This window comes from Pisolithus orientalis (assembly GCF_024613125.1).
Source record: "Pisolithus orientalis strain OTSU chromosome Unknown F5J12scaffold_22, whole genome shotgun sequence".
NCBI classification, from domain to species: Eukaryota; Fungi; Basidiomycota; class Agaricomycetes; order Boletales; family Pisolithaceae; genus Pisolithus; species Pisolithus orientalis.
The window spans coordinates 295,830-317,600 of record NW_026260803.1 but is presented as its reverse complement, the minus strand read 5'-3'; the positions used below and the strand labels follow the sequence as shown (position 1 = coordinate 317,600).

The 21,771-nt window shown below is 50.6% G+C and overlaps 6 protein-coding genes across 6 annotated transcripts; 2 read left to right on the top strand and 4 right to left on the bottom strand.

Annotated features, from left to right (window-relative positions):
• Positions 1-922: 922 nt before the first annotated feature.
• Positions 923-3,210, bottom strand: F5J12DRAFT_906359 (uncharacterized protein; the record flags this gene model as incomplete). The annotated part of the gene is made up of 2 exons (XM_051748780.1): positions 923-2,935; positions 2,989-3,210. The coding sequence occupies 2 exons, from the start codon at positions 3,208-3,210 to the stop codon at positions 923-925; spliced, it is 2,235 nt and encodes a 744-aa protein (XP_051598452.1).
• Positions 3,211-5,446: 2,236 nt separating this feature from the next.
• Positions 5,447-7,235, bottom strand: F5J12DRAFT_783986 (WD40-repeat-containing domain protein; the record flags this gene model as incomplete). Its single annotated transcript, XM_051742965.1, has 4 exons — positions 5,447-5,920; positions 5,969-6,784; positions 6,844-7,036; positions 7,180-7,235. The coding sequence occupies 4 exons, from the start codon at positions 7,233-7,235 to the stop codon at positions 5,447-5,449; spliced, it is 1,539 nt and encodes a 512-aa protein (XP_051598451.1).
• A 2,972-nt stretch (positions 7,236-10,207) lies between these two features.
• F5J12DRAFT_841794 (uncharacterized protein) lies at positions 10,208-12,193 on the bottom strand. Its single transcript, XM_051746143.1, has 6 exons — positions 11,542-12,193; positions 11,410-11,486; positions 11,018-11,353; positions 10,646-10,969; positions 10,517-10,597; positions 10,208-10,466 (listed from the first exon to the last, which is right to left on the bottom strand). Exons 1-6 carry the CDS (start codon positions 12,113-12,115, stop codon positions 10,320-10,322), a joined length of 1,539 nt encoding a protein of 512 aa, XP_051598450.1. The 5' UTR covers positions 12,116-12,193; the 3' UTR covers positions 10,208-10,319.
• F5J12DRAFT_841791 (uncharacterized protein) lies at positions 12,194-14,598 on the bottom strand. The gene is made up of 8 exons (XM_051746142.1): positions 13,954-14,598; positions 13,826-13,902; positions 13,305-13,778; positions 13,056-13,259; positions 12,850-12,993; positions 12,705-12,797; positions 12,607-12,655; positions 12,194-12,534 (listed from the first exon to the last, which is right to left on the bottom strand). Exons 1-8 carry the CDS (start codon positions 14,477-14,479, stop codon positions 12,425-12,427), a joined length of 1,677 nt encoding a protein of 558 aa, XP_051598449.1. The 5' UTR covers positions 14,480-14,598; the 3' UTR covers positions 12,194-12,424.
• Positions 14,599-16,874: 2,276 nt separating this feature from the next.
• Positions 16,875-17,870, top strand: F5J12DRAFT_894313 (uncharacterized protein; the record flags this gene model as incomplete). Its single annotated transcript, XM_051747731.1, has 4 exons — positions 16,875-16,933; positions 17,124-17,460; positions 17,526-17,688; positions 17,758-17,870. 4 exons carry the CDS (start codon positions 16,875-16,877, stop codon positions 17,868-17,870), a joined length of 672 nt encoding a protein of 223 aa, XP_051598448.1.
• Positions 17,871-18,694: 824 nt separating this feature from the next.
• Positions 18,695-21,289, top strand: F5J12DRAFT_224490 (uncharacterized protein). The gene is made up of 9 exons (XM_051738470.1): positions 18,695-18,916; positions 18,967-19,603; positions 19,656-19,735; positions 19,790-19,804; positions 19,863-20,303; positions 20,367-20,561; positions 20,628-20,753; positions 20,811-20,903; positions 20,965-21,289. The coding sequence occupies exons 2-9, from the start codon at positions 19,099-19,101 to the stop codon at positions 21,112-21,114; spliced, it is 1,605 nt and encodes a 534-aa protein (XP_051598447.1). The 5' UTR covers positions 18,695-18,916; positions 18,967-19,098; the 3' UTR covers positions 21,115-21,289.
• The last annotated feature ends 482 nt before the right edge of the window (positions 21,290-21,771 follow it).

Here is a 21,771-nt window from a genome sequence, read left to right as displayed (position 1 = left end):
ATAGATTCTGTTCTCTTTTCATTCTTCAAAATACTGTATATGGCCAAAAAAAAAGTACAGATAGTAGGTCCCTTCCCAAAAAGTCACAAAAAGGTCAAAAATAGTAAAGTGTTAATTTCCTGATGCATCAGGTGAAGTGATAAGACCCTCTTGGGCAAAATATGATTCTTGCGGCACTTGAAGCTGTTGACACACGTCAGACAATGACCTGCGAGACTGAGGTATGTATATCGAGCAACAGCCTCGAGCAAGATGTTTTAAAACTCAATATGTATGTACAGAGATGCACGAGTATAAGTGAACAAACCCATCAGTGGGATTCAATTGCAGAAATTCTACAATCAAACTCCGTCATTCCGAGAAATATACCTGAAATTCAACAGGTTGGAATGGGATAGTATGGCATTTCGTGTGTCATTGACCAAAATAAATAAATAAATCTTCTGACTACCTACCTACGAATTCACCCAAGTGGGTGGGGTGAAAGAGATACGATAAAGAAAAAAAGAGGGATCAGGATGAGGTCGGAGAGCATCGAACGAAGTCAAGTAGAGTTGTGGAGAGGTGTGAGCGTGAGCGTGAGATGAAATGGATGCGAGAGTGGATAGAAGATGGGGGGGATAAGACGATCAATTATATATGGGCGGGTCCATCATAATGTGTCATAACAATCATCATAGATAGCAGTGCGTGGCGGATAGTGTGGAGATAGGGAGGGGAGGGGGTTTCAACAGATGTCTAGACCGGGCGTGGAAAGGGAGGAGGGGGGACCGCAGAAGGGGGGGAAAGCATGGAACATAGTGGATATAAAGTACGAAAAAGGGTACCATAGAAAAAAAATGGGTATGCCGGTGATCGACAACAAAGCGAAGAAAACAAGCGACGAACCAATCGAAAACGCGCCACCGAGACACCCAAGCCTTCAAGGCCGCATCCTCCATCCGCCGCCCTCGCCTCGTTTTCGATCCCTGCCTATACCTCCAAATGCCTCGCGGACAACTAACCAGAGCGCCGTAGACGAAATCGTATCCTTAATCTCCTCCGCAGTGAGCACCAACCCGCCGTAACCACTCCCACCTGTCGCACCAGAGGTAGCAGGGGTCTCTGCCGTCGTCCGAGAGACGCCATGTGCCGTGAGGATACGCTTCCTCACGGCCATCTGCTCAACTTCTATATCGGGGAGGGGGAATGGCACTTTAAGCAGGCCGACGACTTTAGGATGGTGGGGTGTCGGCGAGAGCGTGGCGACTTTGAGACAGACGGATTGGGGTTGCGAGTGATGGTTTTCAGCGGCAACACTAGGATGGCGAAAAGATGACGAAGGTGATGAATGAGACCATACGCGCCGGATTGTGAGTGTACATATCCATGGCGTCTCAGAGTCTTCGGGGTCGCTATCATCGCCAGAGTCCTCGTCGGTCCCCGGCGAACGTCGATGTTGCTGTTGTGATCGGGCGTTGTGGGGCGCAATGCTGCTCTCGTCTGTGACTGTGTCTGAATTGCTATGCTGGGAAACAATGGAGAGGCGTTGATCCTCTAATCCCACAGCAGCATCGACGGCAGCTCGACGGATAGATCCAACTGGAGAGGGTGTCGACAGTAGTGGTTTGCTGGGCCACCGACCAACCGTAGCCGTCTGTTGTTTGTTGTTCTGGCCAGTCTCGTTATAGCTCTCGCCCACCTGCCGCTTTCCTCTCACTCTGTCCTTCTCCCGCTGTTTCTTCTTCCCCCTTTCCCACTCAAAGCGAACCTCAACACTGCCACTGCCATCTGCGCCCATACTGGCATTCGTGTTCCCAGCACTTCCACCCGTGCGTCCATTGATATTCAGTCTCCCCATCATGCCGTTCAAGAGACCCGTTTCTGTACCCTTGAGCCACTTGCGGATCACCCACACATACTTCGTCGGACGTCCAGGAGGGGGTTGGACCGAAGGGTATAGAGCCGCCTGCACACCAAGCACGGGGGAACAGTACACTGTCGAGGTGAATGGAGTCGTACCGGTCATGGGGGTAGGTGCTAAACTATCATCTCCAAACCCAAGCTGAGCGTATGGAGCAGACTCCGGTACGCCTGAATGCAAAGGATCGCGCAGAGGCAAGGGAGCTCCACGCGCCACGTTGTGACTGGTTACGCGTGGAGGCGCGGATGGGGGTGCTTGGGGATCCGTGCCTGAGGTGGGGACTGCGATTGATAAGGTACGCGATGGATCTTTCTTCTTGAACATACTTGTGAAGAGTTTTTTCCGGCGAGGGCCTGACTGCGGCACATCACCTGGGGAAAGTGGAGAGTTGTCTGTGGGCGGAAGCGTGACATTGATGGCCGGCGGCGGCCGATGGTGGGGGTCCCTGTCCAGTGCAGAAACAGTAGAGTAACTCGTCGATGGGCGGTCTTTAGATGTGGGATATGTGCGTGGACTAAGGCGTGGAGATACTGCGCCAAATTCGCGCTGCGGGTCATCGATGGAGGTGCGTGCGATGTTGGTGGTGGTCTGTTCCGGTGGCATCGTTCGCGGCAGTGGTGCAGACCCCCATACTTCAATTGGTTCCAGGATGGCGAGCCCAACGATTTCGAGACCGCGCTTAATGAATTTGGCTACTTTCGCGTCCGTACCAGCGTCGACTATGGTGTTTGTCATGACGTGGTGGGCCTGGAGGTTGTAGAGAGGGATGATCGTGCGTCTTCCTGAAGACGTCGTGGAAGTGGATGCAAACGAAGATACGGAAGTTGCGGAGGTGTATCCAGAGTAGTCAGACCTATCAGATGATGTTCGAGCCAAGTCGGAAGAGTCTGTGGTGCCATTCTGATGCGAAGGGTCAAGTGCTTGTACAGTTGAAGAGGAGCTAGCGACACGAGATTGTGGGGGGACGAGTTGGACCTGTAGATTGAGCGGATGGATTGATTTGGAAGGGGGAGGTCGTACGACGATGAACGTCTGACAAAGGCGGGTTCAGGTGAGCGTCGAGAGGAAGAGAGCAAGCAACACACCTCGTTTGGTGGCCTGTCTTTCTTGCTCTTTTTCCTTGGATTGGGGGCGTCTGTAGTGGGTGTCATGGTGCCATTCTTGTCATCTGGCAAGCCAATGGTGCTGGTCGTTGGCGGTGGAGTATCTGGTATGGGTGAGCGTAGCTGATCCTGTTGATTGTTATTATAACTACTCGGCTGAAGGATGGAAGGCAAGAACGATGCCAGCGACAGCGACGAGAGCATCATCCCTTGCAGACGGGTCGTCGAGTCTGACGCTGCCAAGCCGAGTTGTATATGTTTCGTGATTATGTCACTCATCGCTTAACCCCAGCTGCCTTATATGGAAACACTTCGGTCAACTCCGACAGGTCCTCCGATGGAATGTCTCCGTCGGCACACCCATATATGGTAATCACCTGCGGGGTCGTACGATCAAGGGAAATCATTTGAGTTGCCGGCTCGTTCTCGTGTTATCAGATTTCTGATTGCCCGAACCACTCGGCGCTGCACACAATGGCGCGCGCACATGACACCGTCGTAGCTGCGCTCACAGCCTTTCATGAACCTAGTACCCGTCTTGTGCGTCCTGGCACCAGGAAAGCAGACCTCCGGGCACACCGTTGTGCCTTAACGAATTAAAAATCTAGAATCTATTTAAGATAAGGGGTGCCGATGCAATGACGCACGCCCGAATGGATAAGAGCTCCGATGGAATCATCGTCTCCCCACACCGTCATCATATGACGGAGCTACCAGGTACGGTGTCCAGACATAATCGCAGCACGCCACCTAATCTTGACAGGGGGAAGGCCAGATTCGAGTCGTTTACCCTAACCCTCCGATAGTGTCTCGACACTTGAGATTGGCAAGTACCAGTTCAGGTTCGTACATCAGGTGCCTCCGCCGAACGCATCCGTTATCCACGGCACTGTGGTCTGATCGGATCAGCCCTGGAATGAAACAGACACGATTATATCCGCCAAATCATGATCTTACCTGCCTCTTACTTCATGTTCCATATCGTACCACATCACGATGGAATTATTCATGCCATCCCATACACACGCAGAAGGGGAACCCTCCCGCTCTGGCACTTCGCATCACTGGTGCTTACGCCGAGCTCGTTACCAAGACATCTTTCTTACTCATCTTCCTTCATCCCTCTCTTCCCTGAACACGTCATTGGCTGCTAATTGGGTTGCCGACACCCCCTCCGAGCAGCCTGGCAGATATAGCTTGGCTTCCGGTGGGTACCTAGATACGCTGTGGTGGTACCGCAAGGATTCTACGTAGTAATCGGCTGGCGTACAAGCTGTGCTAATTAGCCACTGGGAGGCACCAGTATATGTGATCATGGGAAACTCGACACCAACTCCTTCATTAGTTACGTACCTTCTCTGTTCAGTAGACACGACAATCTGATTGAGGCGCATACGATACGACACGGACGTGCAAGTCTCGGATACTGTGGGTTGCATATGATCGAATGTTTGGGTCAGCACGGGTCCGAAGGTAGGTAAGCAAGATTGACAATGCGACAAAGGCTCTACGGGTACAGACCTGACGCTCGGGGCCTATCTTAGAAGTGAGAAGAGAAGTTAAAACCCGTCAGTCGCCTCGCTCGACAATTAATCCCAATCATTCCATCGGGTGCACGGTGATTAACAATGCCCAAAAAGGAACTTTGCGCTGAGGATTGCACATGGTGTGATTAATTGTTTTCCCGGCAGCTACGACCGAGTACTGCATGGGTGACACGAGAATGCCACGGCTTGCGATGATTCAAAGGTGAGTTACACCAGTGGCGTTGACAAGCAGCCGATATTGAAGGCGTGTAATTTACCAGCGTTGCAATCCGTGCCATAGACCGAAGTGTAGTGTACCTTCCAGGAACATGCTGCGTCCGTCCGTTTCTCCTCCTCATCTGGCGGAGGCTGATATTCGTTGTCCCTAGAGGAAGGGAATAATCCCGGAATAGTCGGGCGTGCGTTGCGACGGGAAATCCGTCCGAACTGATGTCTCAAGTGTTTCATCATCCACATCAGCTACTAGCTGAACTCCGTTGCTGCCGGACTGTCATCTTACCTGGGAGGGCCCAACGTTGCGCCGGTACAAACGTAGACAACCAGAGCGGGAGAGAAAAGTAGAAAGCGACGAAAAAAAAACACATTCCGACACTTGCCGGCCAAGCCTAAATTTATTCCACGTTTATAAGACCCGCCAACGGCGCAGTGCTCTACCTCAGCATTCGTTTTATGTCCGGTTAGTAGCCATAAGTACATCTGGCACAAGTTGTGTCTACGGTTACAGGGACGGCAGTGTAGCTAGTTGGAGTAATAGCAGTATACAAGCAAAGCAACAAAGCAAGTCAATATGTCCTATGCTATGAGGGCGGCCGTCAAAAACTGCCGAGCAGTGAATTGTGATAGTGGTTTGTCGGAAGGATGCAAACGCCAATAATGGCAGTGAGGCCCATCAGTCATCGAATGGCACATTTGTAAGACATCCCTTCATCATCTTTTCCTTTGCCTGCCGGCACAGACCATACTTTAAACATCTTGATTGTCTCTTCCACGGGGCTCACGGTAAAGATAGAGCACCCGTCCGGTCCTATACAGGCATGCCCGATCGGGGCACTGTGTGCGTTGACGGAAACAATTTTGTCACTTGATGGGTATGCATGTACCGTCATCGAATTACTGAACGGTGTTCTAGGGGCCTGCTTTGCTGGTGGCTCCGCACGACGTATGACATGCCATGGCTCCCACGACAAGCCATGGGTACTTAATATCTCTTTACAGTGTGGAGACCAGTGCAAAGCCGTGACGTTCGTTTCCGTGGGGATGGTAAGAGGAGAATTGGACTTGTTGATATTCCACAACTGGATTTTCCCATCTGGAAATAGCCCGCCAGTAGCCAGCAAGCCATTCTGCCATGGAGCCCACGAGATGGCCTGTGGGTCGCTTAGATATCGTAGTCAACCGCGGAAGACTTGACCCACCTTCACTGGACCTTCATGCTTCATCAGAACCTTCCTGTCATTAACTGTAACGTGACCCCCGGCCCGCATGTCCCAAACATGAACACTTCCAGATTGGTCTCCTGTCGCTAAACACCGCCCATCTGGAGACCATTTGGTACCGATGACATGTCGCCTATGACCCTCAACTCGTTCAACCTGTCTCGGAGAACGGATGTCGAAAAGTGATACGCGCCCATCCTTCCTTCCAACGGCCAGCATGTTCCCGTTCCAATGAATGCCCCCTACTGGGGAATCGTCGTCGGACCAATCGGTAATTTGCATCTGGGTCAAACTGTCCCATGTTTGGACGATACCACACGTGGTACCCAGTGCCAAGATGTGTGGATTCGCTGTGCCACCCCAATCCACGCTATGAACCATACCATCTGCGGCCGGCACCCCACACAAACGTACGATAACACGAGTGTCAAGGTTTTGGAAATACACGTTCAGCTTGAAAGCTACACCAATGCAGTTCGAATGCGACCAAGCCATAGGAGATGCAAACAAATTGAGCGATATTCCAGGCCCATCAAGTGCCATAATAAACTGTTTGCGGACCGCCAGGTTGGACTTGGCAGATATAGCAGATGTAGTCCGTGGGGTGTTAAAAAGTTCTGACGCACACCTCCTGAGGATAGACCGAACCTTCGTCTGTGCTGGTGTTGCAGAGGTTTCGCCACAATTCAAAACACGATCGTCGACGAGACCAAATGACTTGGCGACGCGGTTCGTGCGGGGAGTGGTATTAAGTGGTAACGTTGTAGACCCCCGCACTGCAAGAAATCGGTCTGCCTGAATAATTTTGAGGGGTTGAGGAGCATTTCAAGGGCAATATACTGAGTGCCACTGACGTCAGTCTCCTCCACGGCCGCTTCTGAGGCAGGTGAGGCCCTGAGCTCTGTCGCCTCGAAGTCGAAGTTTGGAATGGAAAAACGACGTTTTTTCTTGCTCGATTGGCTGATCGAGAGGGTAGCCCTCGACGGTGTCCGCTTCAGGAGTGGCGTCTGGCTACATGAGCGCTGAGGCGTCAAAGGATACAGATCCCTGGACAGGGTTTAGTGTAACAGCGCTAAGAAGAGTACATGATACTCAACGATAGCATATTCTGTTGTGCGCTATTAGACCTGCCTTGCATTACTTCTGAGTGATAATGTGATGAGGAGTACGTGCCACTGTCTTTTGATTACACACGGGCCGAGGCGACAGTGGCGGTGCAAGCGCAAACCTTGACCAACACAACCATTTCGATGATGGATATCGATGACTGACTGGCTTGTGTTTAGAAGAATATTGCATTTCTGTTGCTGCGAGTTCAGCTGAGACTCGCCTACCAACTATCGTTTCATCATACCCGGCAAGTAAGGTGCGCATCGCTTTGCACAGCGTGGTCGAAACGATCATGCAAAGTTATACGCACCTTACCTATCCTGCTGGAAATGATGTGGAAGTACAGAGAGTCTTCCCCCCGATCAATGTAGCAATGCACTTTTCTTCTTTTTTTTGTGTTGTTATCCCTACATACACTGTTATCATACGCTGAATCTTTCTAGCCCGAGTGTCGTCATCTTGCATTGTACAGCGTAGACTTGGTAAGTTCACAGTTTCCTTCGGAGTAATGTAGCCTAGGAGCGTTACATGTCACCAAAGCAACTGGGACGCCCCGCCGGACTCAAGACGAAGAGTAAAAATAATTCGCGTGCCTCTCATGGTGAAATTTCACCGTTCGAGCACGGGGGATCGCTCGTGCAGTATTGAGCACGCACGGAGCCTACCCGAACGGGAAATATATGTGAGTCCACCAATACAAGAGTAAAGTAGGCGTCCGTGTTAGCTCGATGTCAGTCTAATCGTGAGGAATGGGCGCCTAGGAGCTGAACAGGTGCAGGGACGCAAGTGGGAGCTGATTACTCACACTGGGAAATAGATGAGCTACTCTGAAGTCGTTCATCTCGGGTGTCCGTGCTGAGGCCCACCCCTAAAGAAAGAAAGAAAGAGACGGTTTCATACGTCGCAGTTTCCTCGGGGGAGGGGTTTGTTCATGGCACGGCTTGGCGTCGGCAGGCGGGAAATTATATAGAAGGTAATGGACCCGTGTCTGGAACCTGCGGTTCTACCGATACCCTGATAAAACTTTTCAAACAGTTTCACCCCTTACTTGTCGAAGTCACGGTAAACGTGCAGCGGCGATTTTAGGAATCTTTGACCACTCTTCTGTGATGGTAGAAATCAATCGATCACTCCTGGAAGATCCGTCCAGAACCCTGTATTGTATCGCGCCGCAGTTTTTGCGTGATCTGTGTGCATGAGAGGTGTTGTGGAGGTTTAGGGCTGGACCACTACCCCTGATAATAGAAGTTACATATGTCTACCAATAGTGGTCCATCTGAGGTACGTATAGCTAGAACTTAATTTTTTAAGTTTTTTTCCGAAACGACCATGCCGATATGGTCGCACTGTTACGACTATGAAATAACATACCAGGCGGTGAGTGCGATCTTTTTGTGTCAAGTTACTCTCGCAGTGCCGTGAGGGAACCTGGATTGCTTCCAATAGCAGAAGTATTATGCCCGTCTGCAGGGCGCGGAACAGTCCGGCCTCCTTGGATTGCATTACCTGTCACCAAATCAAGGGAAAGACAAATCGTTATTTTCCCTAGAACGGAGAACATTCCCCTACCAGCATGATTTTTTACTGGCGGAGAAGTCAGGCCGTTTGATGAGTCCGTTTCTAATTCACCGTGGCACAAGGCTCGTTAAAATTACTATCCCTTTCCACGTAAGGATTCGTTGGTTCTCCGTAAGACTCCTGCAGGGAAGTGCTCACCACGGGTAGCTCATGATCCGAAGGCACGAACATGGAAAGATATCAGCCACATCTGTCCACTGCCTCTAGCGACGCGCGATAGCAATCAACGTTGAACCCATTGAGACGTCCGTTCTCATAACTTCGGATTCCCAATGGAACGAAGTGAGAATTGGGCGAATAGTATTGATCGCATAATACATTCAAATGCGTTCCAAGCGCCGGCTCCTTCACAAGAGAATCACTCAGGACTTTGCATTGGACGCCGGTTTCCACCAAGATTTCTCATACGCCATTGGGTTCAGAACTGCAGATAGGCCAGGTAACTTTTCCTCCATCTGGGAAACAGCTACGCGGCGCGGCTGTTGACAACTCTCCCGCACTTGAGCAAGCCCTCTCATTGGCCAAGAAGTGTTTTACCAAGCGCGCAAGAAGTCTTGCGACAAGTCACTTCCAAACGGAGGCACCCATACGCTGCTCATCCCCTCGGGAAGTTGGGCAGATGGACATCTGACCGCATATACGAGTTATCACCCTAATCCCCGAAGGTTCTCCTCTATTACATAGCAATATCTGTGTGTTAACTCAGGGCTCTAGTACCCGCTTGCTAACCTACACAGTATTCATAAACCAGACGCATCCAACTCGGAATCAGCCGTTCAATGTGTTTGACCGCTGGATCGCATCTTTCCCCGACGACGGCCTATCCATCCAGTTGGCGTCTTCTCTCTGCATCGCTATCCGTAGCCACAAGGTTCCCCCGGTGGAGCGTATATGCCGTTTCACACGGTATCAGGGTCGTGAGTGTGTGAGATCATTTAGTAAGTGATCCTTCAAGTGTGGCGCAGGGGTAAGCCCGTTTGCTCCCGCGCATACACACTAACAGATGGTTCTCAGCTATTCGGGCACCTGGATCATGGCTCACCGATCAGTTCTAGGGGCTATACTTAATCTCGGCCTGCACCAAGCAAGACTATCTCCGCAGTGGGCGGATGGCAACCAGTAAGGTTTATCGTTCAATTCCAGTTCTACATACACCGAGTGGGTCTAGTATACATACCTTAGAGGCATCATGAATCGTCTCCCATCCATGATGATGTCAAAGGGGTTTGTCTGCAGTAACATAATGCTACCATCGCTGTGGACTCTGGAAAGGTAAATCCCCCGCGTTCATGCACACTAAGTCCTTATTAATTACGGGTTTGCCTCGTATGTGAGTAAACGCCGCGGTCGGCATGAAATATCACCTGTCATCCAGCCCCATCGGCGGCAGTAGTCCGTCGGATGGGTGACTGACTGTGGCTATTAGTGACGGCAATGTACTTATAACTTGCGGGCCACCGCAGGCCCATTTGACCGATACCGGTTAGGCTGCACTCGGTTATTGGGACACTATTCGTCAATCGTCATACATAGCACGATCAAAATCCGCGGAAAAATCCCGAATACCTATAAAACAAGTTAGAAGGACATTACTCATGTAACGGGCCAGTTATATGCTTGAGGACAGAATATCTCGATAAATCTAATACCGCCTGCTCATTACGAAACAACCCTCATAACTTTGGACGTGAGAGGGACTAAGAGCGTCCCGCCAACGTCCAGACAAATGACCGTCGCTATTCCCAACAAGAAACCCACGATACAACCATCTCCCCCGATCACCACCGACCTGCACGATGAATGAACGATACAGTCAAAGAATAGCACAAGATGACGTACGTATTCCTTCAACAGGCTCACCAGTCCATCCAGCGGACGAATACGACCATACAAATTAAACTGACCCCAAGCGGAATGACCCTTGAGCTACATCAGCAAGGTTGCCTGATCACATCAACGTAGATTTACCTCGCCGATAACTATGATATCACAGATTAATTGCTCGCGCGTTCTAGTGCGCAATGATCGCCTGTAATGAATGACCTCTTCCATTCCTGGCGTGTAAACCTCCAGAAATTCTGAAAATTCTCGTAGACGAACGTCAGATGGAAAGAACGCTCTGAGAGCATCGCCCAGTCCCAGGGGTTGAATATTCTCGAGAGACTCTGGCGAGCCCAGTAAGTGATATTCGCGTAATTTCCATGTCTGACGGTGTTGTGCAACCTGGCAATTGCGCAAGACAGGGGGGAGACCGCCTGATAATAGAGACGAGTATACGTCGAACTCTGTATACTATTGGAGTGTCACAGATGAATTGGAAAGGTAGGTGATTGGGCTGACTGTAAAAAGGCCTTCCCATATGCCTTCGAGTGATCCGGGTATGTATGACAGTGCCAACGGCACGCTGGGTTGAGCTAGGTTGATACACCTTTGCCAGTCAGCATCCCAGTCCTCGCTTTTCCTCGAGTCCAGTGGAATACTGGAGAGAGCCTTGGGTAAGTGGTTTGTGGCGCCGCGCGAAAGCAACTGCAAGGCGAATGTGAAGTAGGCGAGTATGGCTGCCGGAGCAAGTGTTGGAGTTGCTACGAAGTATGTCTCGGAAAAATGAGTAAAGCTTGAAGCCGTCGCTCTCGATTCTAAAGTAAATTCCGCCCACGAAGGCTCACATATGGCGTACTGGACGACACGCCGTCAGAGGAGGCCACGGTTTACAGATTGGGAGTTACACGAACACGATTGGCTGCTAAAGCTGTAAGTTTCAATGTACTTATCAGGGCGCGATAGTTAGTTGGGGTCCGAGGCAACGAATCTGAGTTGAAGGATTGACCATGTGACGGTAATTGGGAGAAGAGGACGAGACTCACCTGGACGAACGAGGAACCATAGCAACCACATTGCCAACGAGTTTTTCTCATCTTCCAGAGGCCACTGGTCCCGACTGATCCGGTGCGACGCCAATGATGCGCCTTTCTCGTCAAACCAGTAGTCTATCAACCAGGTCTCCATGTTCGCATACTCCCGAAGCTGCCGTTCATTCTTGCCATCGTTCTCCAGCATCATCAAATAGGCTAACCAGAGTAGGTCGCGCAAATAACTCGGAGATTCACCATGTTCCGCCGAGTGGTAGTGAACTCTGGCTCCGGCTCCTGCTCGGATTAACTTCAAATGCGTGAATCTCTTCCGCAGCTCGATGGCAAGGGTCCTTGGAAAGCTTATAGATGAACCTAAACGCCTAAGTGCAGCTCGGGTGTCGAATTTGAAAGTGAATGTGCGAGCGTAGAGTACGGGGTTGTTCTCGAATGACAGGCGCTGATAGATATTCCGACATGTTCTCAGCAGTGGTGGAAGATCCAATGGTGGGCCAACCCGCGATTCCGTCGCTGCAAAGTAAGCAATGTCTTCAAGGACTTCCTGGGGTAGTTGTGAAAACGAAAGCATTTCCGGTTGAGAGGGTTGAACGTTGAGGCCTTGAGGCCGTGCGCTGGAGTGTTGTGGAATTCCACTAGGCACCTAGCAGTGGCGCATTAGGATTTCCTGATTCATGTGTGACCTAGTAAGCTGTAAATACGTAGTAGCCTATAGCTAATGACCAGTGAACCACTCGGATGATATACTTCCTAGCGGATAGTTGTAACGGGGCTGGTGATACCACGAAGGCCAATATGTTAGGTAGCAATACTTAGTAAGAGATGTATGTATACTATAGTGGCTCAATATATAAATGTCATCGACGTTCATGATGGGGCCTTAGGGAGTCGCCGCCAACTTGGACATGCTGAAGATGGATTCCCACTCAGCCGGTTGTTCGCCAACTGATATACTTCTCCACCTGCCAACAAAGTTACAAGAGGAGATCACTGTCGGGGGCCGCAGGCAACGCAGTGATCAGATCTTCGACACAGGTACCACAAAAAAGCCAGATTACTTGCCATATCCCCTAAACAGCGCACGGCCAAGCTGGTCTGTATGATCTTCGGCCTGTGCTCATCGTGAGCATTAGCAAGGCAAGATGACGAAGGACGCTCACAGGTTCGCGCACAAGAACGATCAGCCCGTCCGACGGTCGAACCCTTCCTACGTACTTATATCCACGCCACGCCGAGGCGTAAGGTTCTTCCGTCTGAGATACCTTGCATCAGAAAATAGCAATGGTTTTTTTCACAACGCCATACCTCGCCCACAATAATAACGTCGCGAATTTCACCGCTGTGGGATGGGTCCTGGACATCACTGCACTGGGGAGAATTTTGTGGCCGCCGAAGTGGCACATAGGTAGTCCGGAAAGAGTTGTTTTTTCCAATAAATTCTATTCCATTCTGTCCAAATGCCAGATGAGTCAGATTTTGCATGTTGACAGCACTTAAGAAAATCAACCCACCTCGACTTTATACGACCGGCAACCCTGAGGCATGAAAGCATTAAAGAATGTGTTCCCATCTCGCTCCACGGGTACAGGCGTCGTTGGCGGATAACAGTAGTACTCGCGAAAATGGACGTAGAGTGGAAACCGGCCAAAGAAAGGAAGGGCCGATGGTGCCTCAGGGGACGACATCATCGATTTGTAGACGTCCAGGAAAGGCGTCTTCGAGAAATGAGTTCCGGAAAGTTTCCTCGATAAATAACTAACCATGGAGGAACCTTGCCAATAACCGGTCAAGGTACCAGGAATATAATAACCCGACATCGTGGGCGGAGTGCCAGCCAACGACCGAGACCAGTCCGCATCATGACTTCGACTCTTGAGATAACCATCAACCTGCGGGTCGTCCGAACGGGAGCAAATTAAGCGAGTATTACAATGAGTGTTAAAGTGATCGACGTCCTCCTTGGTAGGGCCGAGCAGAATTCCCCTCGACAAGGCCTCCTGACGATTAGCTGGTAGTTCAGGGGGTACTTTGAGGGGGAACTCCTCCGCCCTAGCGAACTGACTGAGGATGGCGAAGGGGGCTATGGGTGGAAGAGTAAATTGGGTTTGAACCCCGAAGTATTCTATGGTCATCGAGACAGGTCGAGCCGGAGGGTAGACACCATGACTCGATACGGCTAGCTCGATTTTGTCGGAGAGATAAAACATAGTTTCAGGCTCCGTGAAACACGGATACTGGGAGTAGTGAGTAATGCATGCATGAGGGAAGCGTACGTACGTACTCGGAAGCCTGCATACGCGTAATATGATAAAATATCAATGGTTCTTTGTCGGAGTTGTGTCTCCTGGCGAAGGCCGCCTACTCGGCGGGATGAAAATGACAACACGTGTAAATTTGGAGAGACCCTACAATGTGAAGTGATAAACCAGAGTAAGGCAACAGCCAGGGAGTTGACCTCATTCTCCAAAGGCCACGCGTTCTCACCCGCGGTGTCTTGCGTGATACGTTTATGGAGGAGAAGCTCCAAGAATCCAACGAGATCTGCCCAGACTACCTGTCCCTGATTGCGGCCGTCGTCCTCTAGAAACATGATGTACACGGTAGCCAGTATAACCGCCAGATCAGGATGGTTGAAGTCTCTGCGACGGATGCATTGGAGGGCAATGTGCCGCATTTTGAGTTCTTGCTCCAGAGCTAGGACAGAGAGCCTCGAAGACGGTAGATGGCGGTTAGGAGAAGATATGTCGAAGCTGTGAAGAAAAAGCATGAGATATAGGTGGGGATTGTGCTCCACAGAGAGGGCTTCATTCAATGTCCGGCAGCTGAGACGAAGGGATCGCAGCACAGAGGGTGGGCCATGAGGAGCGTCACGGACAGCCAACAGAATGACATGTTCCAGTATCTCTGAGGGGGTTGTGAGGAGGGAGGGAGGCATGTTTGCGGACGGTGCTCATCTGGCTATGATACCTACATATAATATGTACAGACAGGTGGGTCTCTCCAGATCGCATCTAAGTTGCGGGAACCTGGAAAGACGGCATGCGGAATGGATAGATTGTCACCGCATGACGCTTCTCACGGTTGTTAGTGACCTCAAACGACAACCTTCATCGCCTCGCCACGGAGCGCTCGTCAAATGGCGTATAGGAGGCCAGTGGCAGCCAAGCAGACTTGCTGATCGGAGCGGCATTCATCAATTTTTGACGGAAGATGCTCTCACCCGAGAAAAAAAGGCGCCGGTTAGCCCCGGAGACATGCCCCGTATATGATCGTAGCCGAAGCGGTGGAGCCTCCGACGCGTTACCTGCTAAAAATGGAAGATCGAAATCAGCCCAGCAATGAGGGGGGCGCTAATCGGGGTCTGCCCTTGACGGGCTGCGTCAGCCGCACAGCAACACACCAGGCATGCCGCCGACTCGGAGCACTGCCGTTCAAGGCCCATATCTAAAGGTTGTATAGTTCCTGTATACTCTTATTTAGGGCCCCCTCAGTGCCGTGAGCTGACTCCTGTGTGGTGGGGTGGCCGTTTCTCCGGTGGCAGTGTGAACCTACAAAGTTCATAGGCTACGAATCTCCGTTCACCTCCGGCCTACGACGTATATGAACGCGTGCAGTGCCACGGTGTAGTTCGGGTGTCGTCAGCGGGTTTCATTGTTCCGCGTGCTAATCAAAGCCAATCAAACCTCATGAAACGGCCGAAGGCGGTGATCAAAGTATTAGCACCTCCGCAGCTTTGAGCCGAGCTGTGGACCAAGTTGATCGTTGTTTCGCCAGCCAGCGAATGGCATAAATCTGTGAGAACCCACTGTTTACAGTATTAGGCATGCCCGCCGCAACTCACCACTAGGTTATTTCGCCTCGCTTGCAACCAGTGAGGCCTATGAGGTGTTTTCTTCGGACGGGGACTGCCGTGACTCTGCAGCCGTAATTAATGGTCGTTCGGTCTGTTTACGCTCATCGGATGACTAGTACTATGATAGAAGATTTCATTTGCACGCCAAAAAAGGAAAGTATCGACAAGTGCTTCGGCATCATGGGTCGCCCCCGCCGAGCTGATCAGCCTGTGATAATATGCCAGTCTTTGTAGTTTTTCCGATGGAATAAATACGTGGAGAGTTGGGGTAGTGTGTATTATCGACGGCGAAAGCTGGGGTTATCTGAATCTGCCCGCTGAAACCGAGAAAAAATTACTGTCCCCACTAGTGAGTGTTCCGATTAGTGCACTGATATTAGACTCATCTCGACCACTTCATAAGCAGCATTAGACAAGACTGCGCTGTACGGATATATCTTGGCTCCATTGTGGTCAGACTATAGCTGACAGCCAGATCCTAGTGATGAAGCCGAAGTTGTCATTTCTATGGAGCAACATTTTGAGACGAAAGGACGTGAACTTATCCACACAGCGTGGAAGCAATTTCCGTCGCAGATTGTGTCACATTCACCTGTTAAGTTTCTGGTAGCGAAGAGGCCGAACGCTGACCGTGATGGAAATACAAATTACAAGTATCCAATCCCAGGAATGAATGGCGAACCCACACTCTTGAGTCATCGGGCATGAGGTGCATTTCTCAGTATGCCACTCCCGTGAACATGAGGTGATCCCGGTGGGCACTCCCACAGGAGGTCCCCAGTATTATGTACGTTTTCCCGATTGCGGCATGGCTACATTGTCTGCGTGTAAGTCTCCTGACAGTGAACCACGCACTGGTAGCAGAATTAGCGTACGCAGCCCAAACGAAGCCCGCATCGGATAGGAAGTTCCGGAATTCGCTAGTCCAGAGCAAGAAACTCAGTCTATTTATCAGTCGTAAGAACACGATTGTCGTTACGAGAGCGACAGGTTACCCTCTGATATCGGTGTATTCCATTTCATTTGATATGCGAGCGTACAATTCAGACGCCTATAATACATACCTTCAATAGACTGGATGCAGAGACCTGTAGTCCGCCGACAGTGCATGATATAGAAAGATCAGCGGTAGTTTGAACTGGCAGTAACCCCGAGTGCCAACAGCCTCGAGAATACGTCAGACGCCACAAACTGACCACTCTCTGCGTAAGTGCTGTGACTTAAAAGGCGGTGAAGGGTGTTGGTCAATGCGATCGAGCTCTTCGTCGACGCGTTCTTACTTAGGAGGCCCGTCGGGCAATACCTGAGACCGTCGCTCGACCCTGAGATCGTAATACTACTAATAACTGAACGATCAAGATCACCCTATTGATCAAGCTGAGCCTGCCCTTAAGTAATCATTAAACTCGCCACAGTGAAAAAAAGCTAGTGAAGGCAACTTTTTTTTTTCCACTTCGACCACTTTCTCAACAAAAAAATGTCTCTCAATTTGGAGGCTCTCGAGGGCCACCTCGTCACTAGGTCATACATTGAAGGGTGAGTCGTCATCTGTTTCGATGGTCTTTTTTCGATCAAATGGGATGAGTACACAATGCTATGGTCCGTGTTTCCAAGAAGCGACTAGACACCGCTGCTCAGTATGCCGATATCTTTTACCTAGCAATCTGACCTCAAAACTCTGTCCGATTAACTTCGTGTGGTTCTGACATTCATTTCCACGTTTCAGGTATGCTCCATCGCAAGCCGATGTCCACGTTTTCAAGCTGGTCACTGAGCCGATCGATTCCAAGTATCCTCATATCAAAAGATGGTTCACGCACATCAGATCCTATGTTGCTGAGCACGATACCCTACCTGGCACTAGCAATGCTGGTCAAGCCTTCGTCCAGGCTGCCGTTGGTTCTACTGCCGAGCCTGAGGCAGCAGAAGGAGAGGAGGAAGAAGATATTGATCTCTTTGGCTCAGGTGATGAAGAAGAAGATGCTGAGGCTGAAAGGCTCAAGGCCGAGCGCGTTGCCGCTTACAATGCCCGCAAGGCGAACAAACCTAAGACGGTTGCAAAAGTAAGCGTTGTCATCCGTTCTGGTTTGGTATTCTTTGTCATTCACACGCGGGTTTTTTTTACAAGTCTGTTGTAACCTTGGAAGTCAAGCCATGGGATGACGAAACCGACATGAAGGCCCTAGAGGACTCTGTAAGGTCCATCTCAATGGAGGGACTTGTGTGGGGTGCAAGCAAGTTGGTGGCAATCGGATATGGTATCAAGAAATTGCAAATCACGCTCGTTGTCGGTTGGTATCGCTCTCTCCCTACTTGGAACAGCCCATGACTCGGCTTACTTATTTAAATTTCTTTCTTAGAGGATGAGCTTATTTCTTTGGACGAACTTCAGGAGAAGATCGCTGAATTTGATGACTACGTCCAGAGCACGGATGTTGCCGCGATGCAGAGTAGGTGTCGCCGTGCCTTGTGATCGCGTGCTGTTGATCTGACAGATGACCTTTTCCAGAGCTGTAGACGATACCTGTAGTGATTGTGAGGAACTCTTGGGGATGCTGTATGATGTGGGAATATGTAGAGAAGAATGTAGAAGAACTTTGTAGTCAAATGGAGGTGTATCTTGTTCCTTGGTGGTGCCTAGTGTGTATAGCATGTCACTGCCCAACGGGCTTGATAGGCAACGAGGTCTTGCAGCGCGGGTGTTGCGTGCCGCAGCCACTCGCAGTCACACAACTTGCCAATACCGGACAACAAGGTGACACATCTTGGCCTGCCCGCCGCATGTCAATCTTTTTGCTGTGTGCAGTGAGCGCATGAAAATGTTGGCAGAAGATTCGGCTTAATGCGTCAAATCCGATCAATGGAACAAGGTTAACTCTCGATAGTACCCAAAGAAGAATTCATTTGGTCGGCTCCCATCAACGACTCGTGCCATTCTCTTAGCGTCAGTGAGCGAGCGCGCGCAACTGAGCGGTGATGTTCATAAATCACGGCCACTTCCAGTTCGTTATTATGGCACCGAAACGCGTTCATTTAAGCATTACCAATTTGTATGTGAGTTTTCATGTATATACATTGGTCATTTGACTCCATAGATCTCTGCGACCGCAAGGCAGTGGTCTTAACAGCCCCGTTCTCTACGGAAAGACGAACCTTGGCAAGCCTCGCGGATCACGCATATCGTGCGCTCTGTGCAAGCATGGACGGCTTTTCTGGTCGTGTTTCCCTTTACGAGATGCTCGTGAAGGAGAATTCGGGATGTCGTATTGGTGACTTGACCACGGCCTTCCCGCTCATATGGCTTCTGCCGCTATTATTGTAGGAACGTCACCGTAATCATGAGCTGATTGACGGCGTTTTCGGTCAATTCTTTCACAACTCCCAACCTCCCTCTCCCATTCGCAGCCCTCACTTGCGTTCCCGAATAGATGGGTGTGAAGTAGCTAAATGAAAAAAAAAACCAACCAGGCACGCGCAACAAGTGAGGGGCGTGGTGTGAATCAAGATCTGATCTCACCGGTGTGTCTCCCACTTGTTCTGAACTTGTCAGCCAGTCTGATTCCTAACAGGAATGGTAAAGTCTCACTTGCTAGCATCGGTGATCAAGTTACGCTAGGGATGGCACTTGGCCATTCTCTCTTCCGTCCCCACCGTATTTAAAGCAGCCCAACCTTGACAGCTGCTTGCCCCCCAAACTCAAGATGTCGTCTCTGGAACGCATCCCGCTTGATGTCCTCTTGCAAATCGCATTCTTTAGCGCGGAGCCCGCGCCACTGACGTCGCTCGATAGTCTACTTCAGCTTCTCCTCACCTCCCGTACACTCTATCGTCTCTTGTCGATTCGGACATGCCCTCAGCTATACGCTGACATTTTCCGCGTAACTTTCGACCTGTCGGGGTATCTTCGCAAGTCAGGGCAGTCTGCTAAGACAACGTCATACCTTGCGCAGGAACTCCGGAGGCGTGCAGGTTTACTGCGCCGGATTCGTCGGTTTCATATGACTCACGAACACCTACTTTCGGACCTCTGGGGCATATATTTCATGCTTCTCGAGAGTGATTCTCTCAACGAGATGCATCTGCATTCCGTTGGTGTTTCCCAATGGATACTAGGCGTTCTGGAGAACCTCTGTCCCGCGACCGGTTCCTGTGATCAGCAAACTGTTGCACTCGCTATTGTAGTGACGTCTTTGGTCTTGTCACGGAGTGAGTCTGTACCTGGCCCGTAGGGATCCTAATTGAACATGATTCTAATCAGATGATATTTCCGCGCTGCGGCCGGAGGCCTACAATCGGATACTCGATTCGATACGGCCATTCGCAACGTACACACCTCTCGTGAGTACAGCCGCTCGCTATCATGTGATCTCTCTCTCACCAGCAGTATGACAGCACCTTCATGAGGACGTAAGTGGCGTTGTTGTCTTCTTAGTTTTCACGATCAACCGATGTGTTCCCGACACAGGCTGCGCGTTCTCACTATTTCGGTCAGGGGCCAAGCGATGGCACTCTCTACAACGGACTGACGATATTTCCACCGAGTCTTTCGTCATCTTCCATATTCCTGACATTTGCTTTGAAAGAGGCAATACCTCTCCAAGTTCCCCCTCATCTTCCGGCAACGAGGGCGGAAGCGATTGCTGTAGGAAATGATGGGCCGACGAAGGAAGATTTCTTTGCCGTTACAGCGATGAGAACGCCGCTTCTGGCGGATTCATTCCAGCCAAGTCGGTCTCGCGAATCTGTCTCAGATCTTTCTCAAGAACAGCGACGGCCATCAAGAAGCACGATACATGATGAAGACTTCTCTCGCGTAGCTCGGCGCCTGGATCTTTTCCCTTGTGCTCAGGAGCTTGAGACATATCTACCTGGTCTACTTACCGGTATTTGGGAAGGGAGTTACATGGTATGTTGCTTAATTGGTAATCGAAGATGCATGTGCACGGTTGCTGACACTTGCGCGTCCCAGGTGGCGCCGTCGGTTGCCGCGCACCCTTTTGGCATTGAAGAGAACCAGGACTTCCTCTGTCGGAAGCCCATCCAATTCCGGCTGGAAGAGTTTCTTTCTTTCGCTCCATGGCTTCCCTTGCCGATCGACTCCAGCCCATCCACGGACAATCACGGGTTGCAGAATCCGTCTGACAGAAATGATGAACCCCCTTCGGTGTGTTTTCTGGGCACACTAGCATTGATGCAGCTGTCATACTAACTCCCGAACTTTCTGATACAGCTTTCTGTCCAGTTTATCGATGGCAACACGGGGAAATGCTATGATTACGAGCCCCTTCGCCTAAGTGGCGTACCCAAGTCTGGCAGGAACGCTCGGCACGCCTTGGATGTCGTCATCATTGGTGAAGTAAGAGGCCCCTTTTTGTCCGTGCCCAGGCACGTTGTGCTCACGCCCATCCGGCAGACTCCACGCCGGTTCCAGGTTGCATGGGGTGCGTATAAGTACATCGGGCGGGTTCGCTTATCGGACGGATTAATTAGCCTAACGCGGAAACCGGTGAGTCCATGCCAATCTCCCTGCGAGTGATTTATTCGTGCTCACTCCGTTTTATATTTAGCTGACAGCTTCAGAAGACGGGTCTGGGATTTGGGTATTCGAGGGGTACCTCCAAAGCAGACGCACGTTCGTTGGTAGGTGGAACTCGCTGAGCACAGATGAGCCAGGGGTAGGAGGCATATTTAGTGTTTCCAAGACTTCGGACTCATAGGACGATCGAATGGTTAGTGTAAACGTTGGTTACTAGCACGGCCAACATTCCCATTAAACAGCATTATTTAATAATGTACATGCATACAGTATTACTTATAGTATAGTACGATTGCTGAGACAGTGATGCCTGGAACTAACATGGTTTGTACATGCGTGTACTAAGTACAGTTGGGCCAGTAAAGGCGAACACACGGCCTCCTTGGACGCGCCGCGCGCAACCTTGGAGTTAACTTTGAAAGCTGATGGCAAGCCCGGAATGGAAGGTCTCGTCCTATGATGTGTATGGTTTCTCCACGCATTACGGAATGCATTGCAGAGTGGGCACTGCCTTGGGACCTCAGAGGCATGTTTAGGAGGGAGAGCCACATCCATGGCGGGGTCCCTTACTGGTGTTTTTACAAGACACCGAGCTTAGCACTACGGTCGGTCGCAAGGTGGCAGCGATGTGAACTGCGATATTGGGCACTCCAAGGGCCCAGCCTGGTCGCATTCACTATGCGATCGGAGCCGACGAGAATAGATTACTTTATGCATGCTACGAATCGCCAAGGACAGCGGTGATACCGTGAAGGGAATGTATAAAGGGGCATTGTTAAAGGCACCGGTGCGTATGCAACGATTCAGGTACTACTTAATCTGAACGCGAGGGTGAGAT

Coding starts and splice junctions, on each gene's coding strand:
- F5J12DRAFT_841794 (XM_051746143.1), bottom strand. CDS start 12,115: ATGCTTTCGTTTTCACAACTACCCCAGGAAGTCCTTGAAGACATTGCT. Junction 11,487..11,541: donor ATGGTTCCTCGTTCGTCCAG/GTGAGTCTCGTC, acceptor CCTTCAACTCAG/ATTCGTTGCCTCGGACCCCA. Junction 10,467..10,516: donor TGAGCCTGTTGAAGGAATAC/GTACGTCATCTT, acceptor TTCATCGTGCAG/GTCGGTGGTGATCGGGGGAG.
- F5J12DRAFT_841791 (XM_051746142.1), bottom strand. CDS start 14,479: ATGCCTCCCTCCCTCCTCACAACCCCCTCAGAGATACTGGAACATGTC. Junction 13,903..13,953: donor CTGGTTTATCACTTCACATT/GTAGGGTCTCTC, acceptor CCCGCCGAGTAG/GCGGCCTTCGCCAGGAGACA. Junction 12,535..12,606: donor TGCGCTGTTTAGGGGATATG/GCAAGTAATCTG, acceptor GGCCCCCGACAG/TGATCTCCTCTTGTAACTTT.
- F5J12DRAFT_224490 (XM_051738470.1), top strand. CDS start 19,099: ATGTCGTCTCTGGAACGCATCCCGCTTGATGTCCTCTTGCAAATCGCA. Junction 20,304..20,366: donor TTTGGGAAGGGAGTTACATG/GTATGTTGCTTA, acceptor TGCGCGTCCCAG/GTGGCGCCGTCGGTTGCCGC. Junction 20,754..20,810: donor ATGTCGTCATCATTGGTGAA/GTAAGAGGCCCC, acceptor CCCATCCGGCAG/ACTCCACGCCGGTTCCAGGT.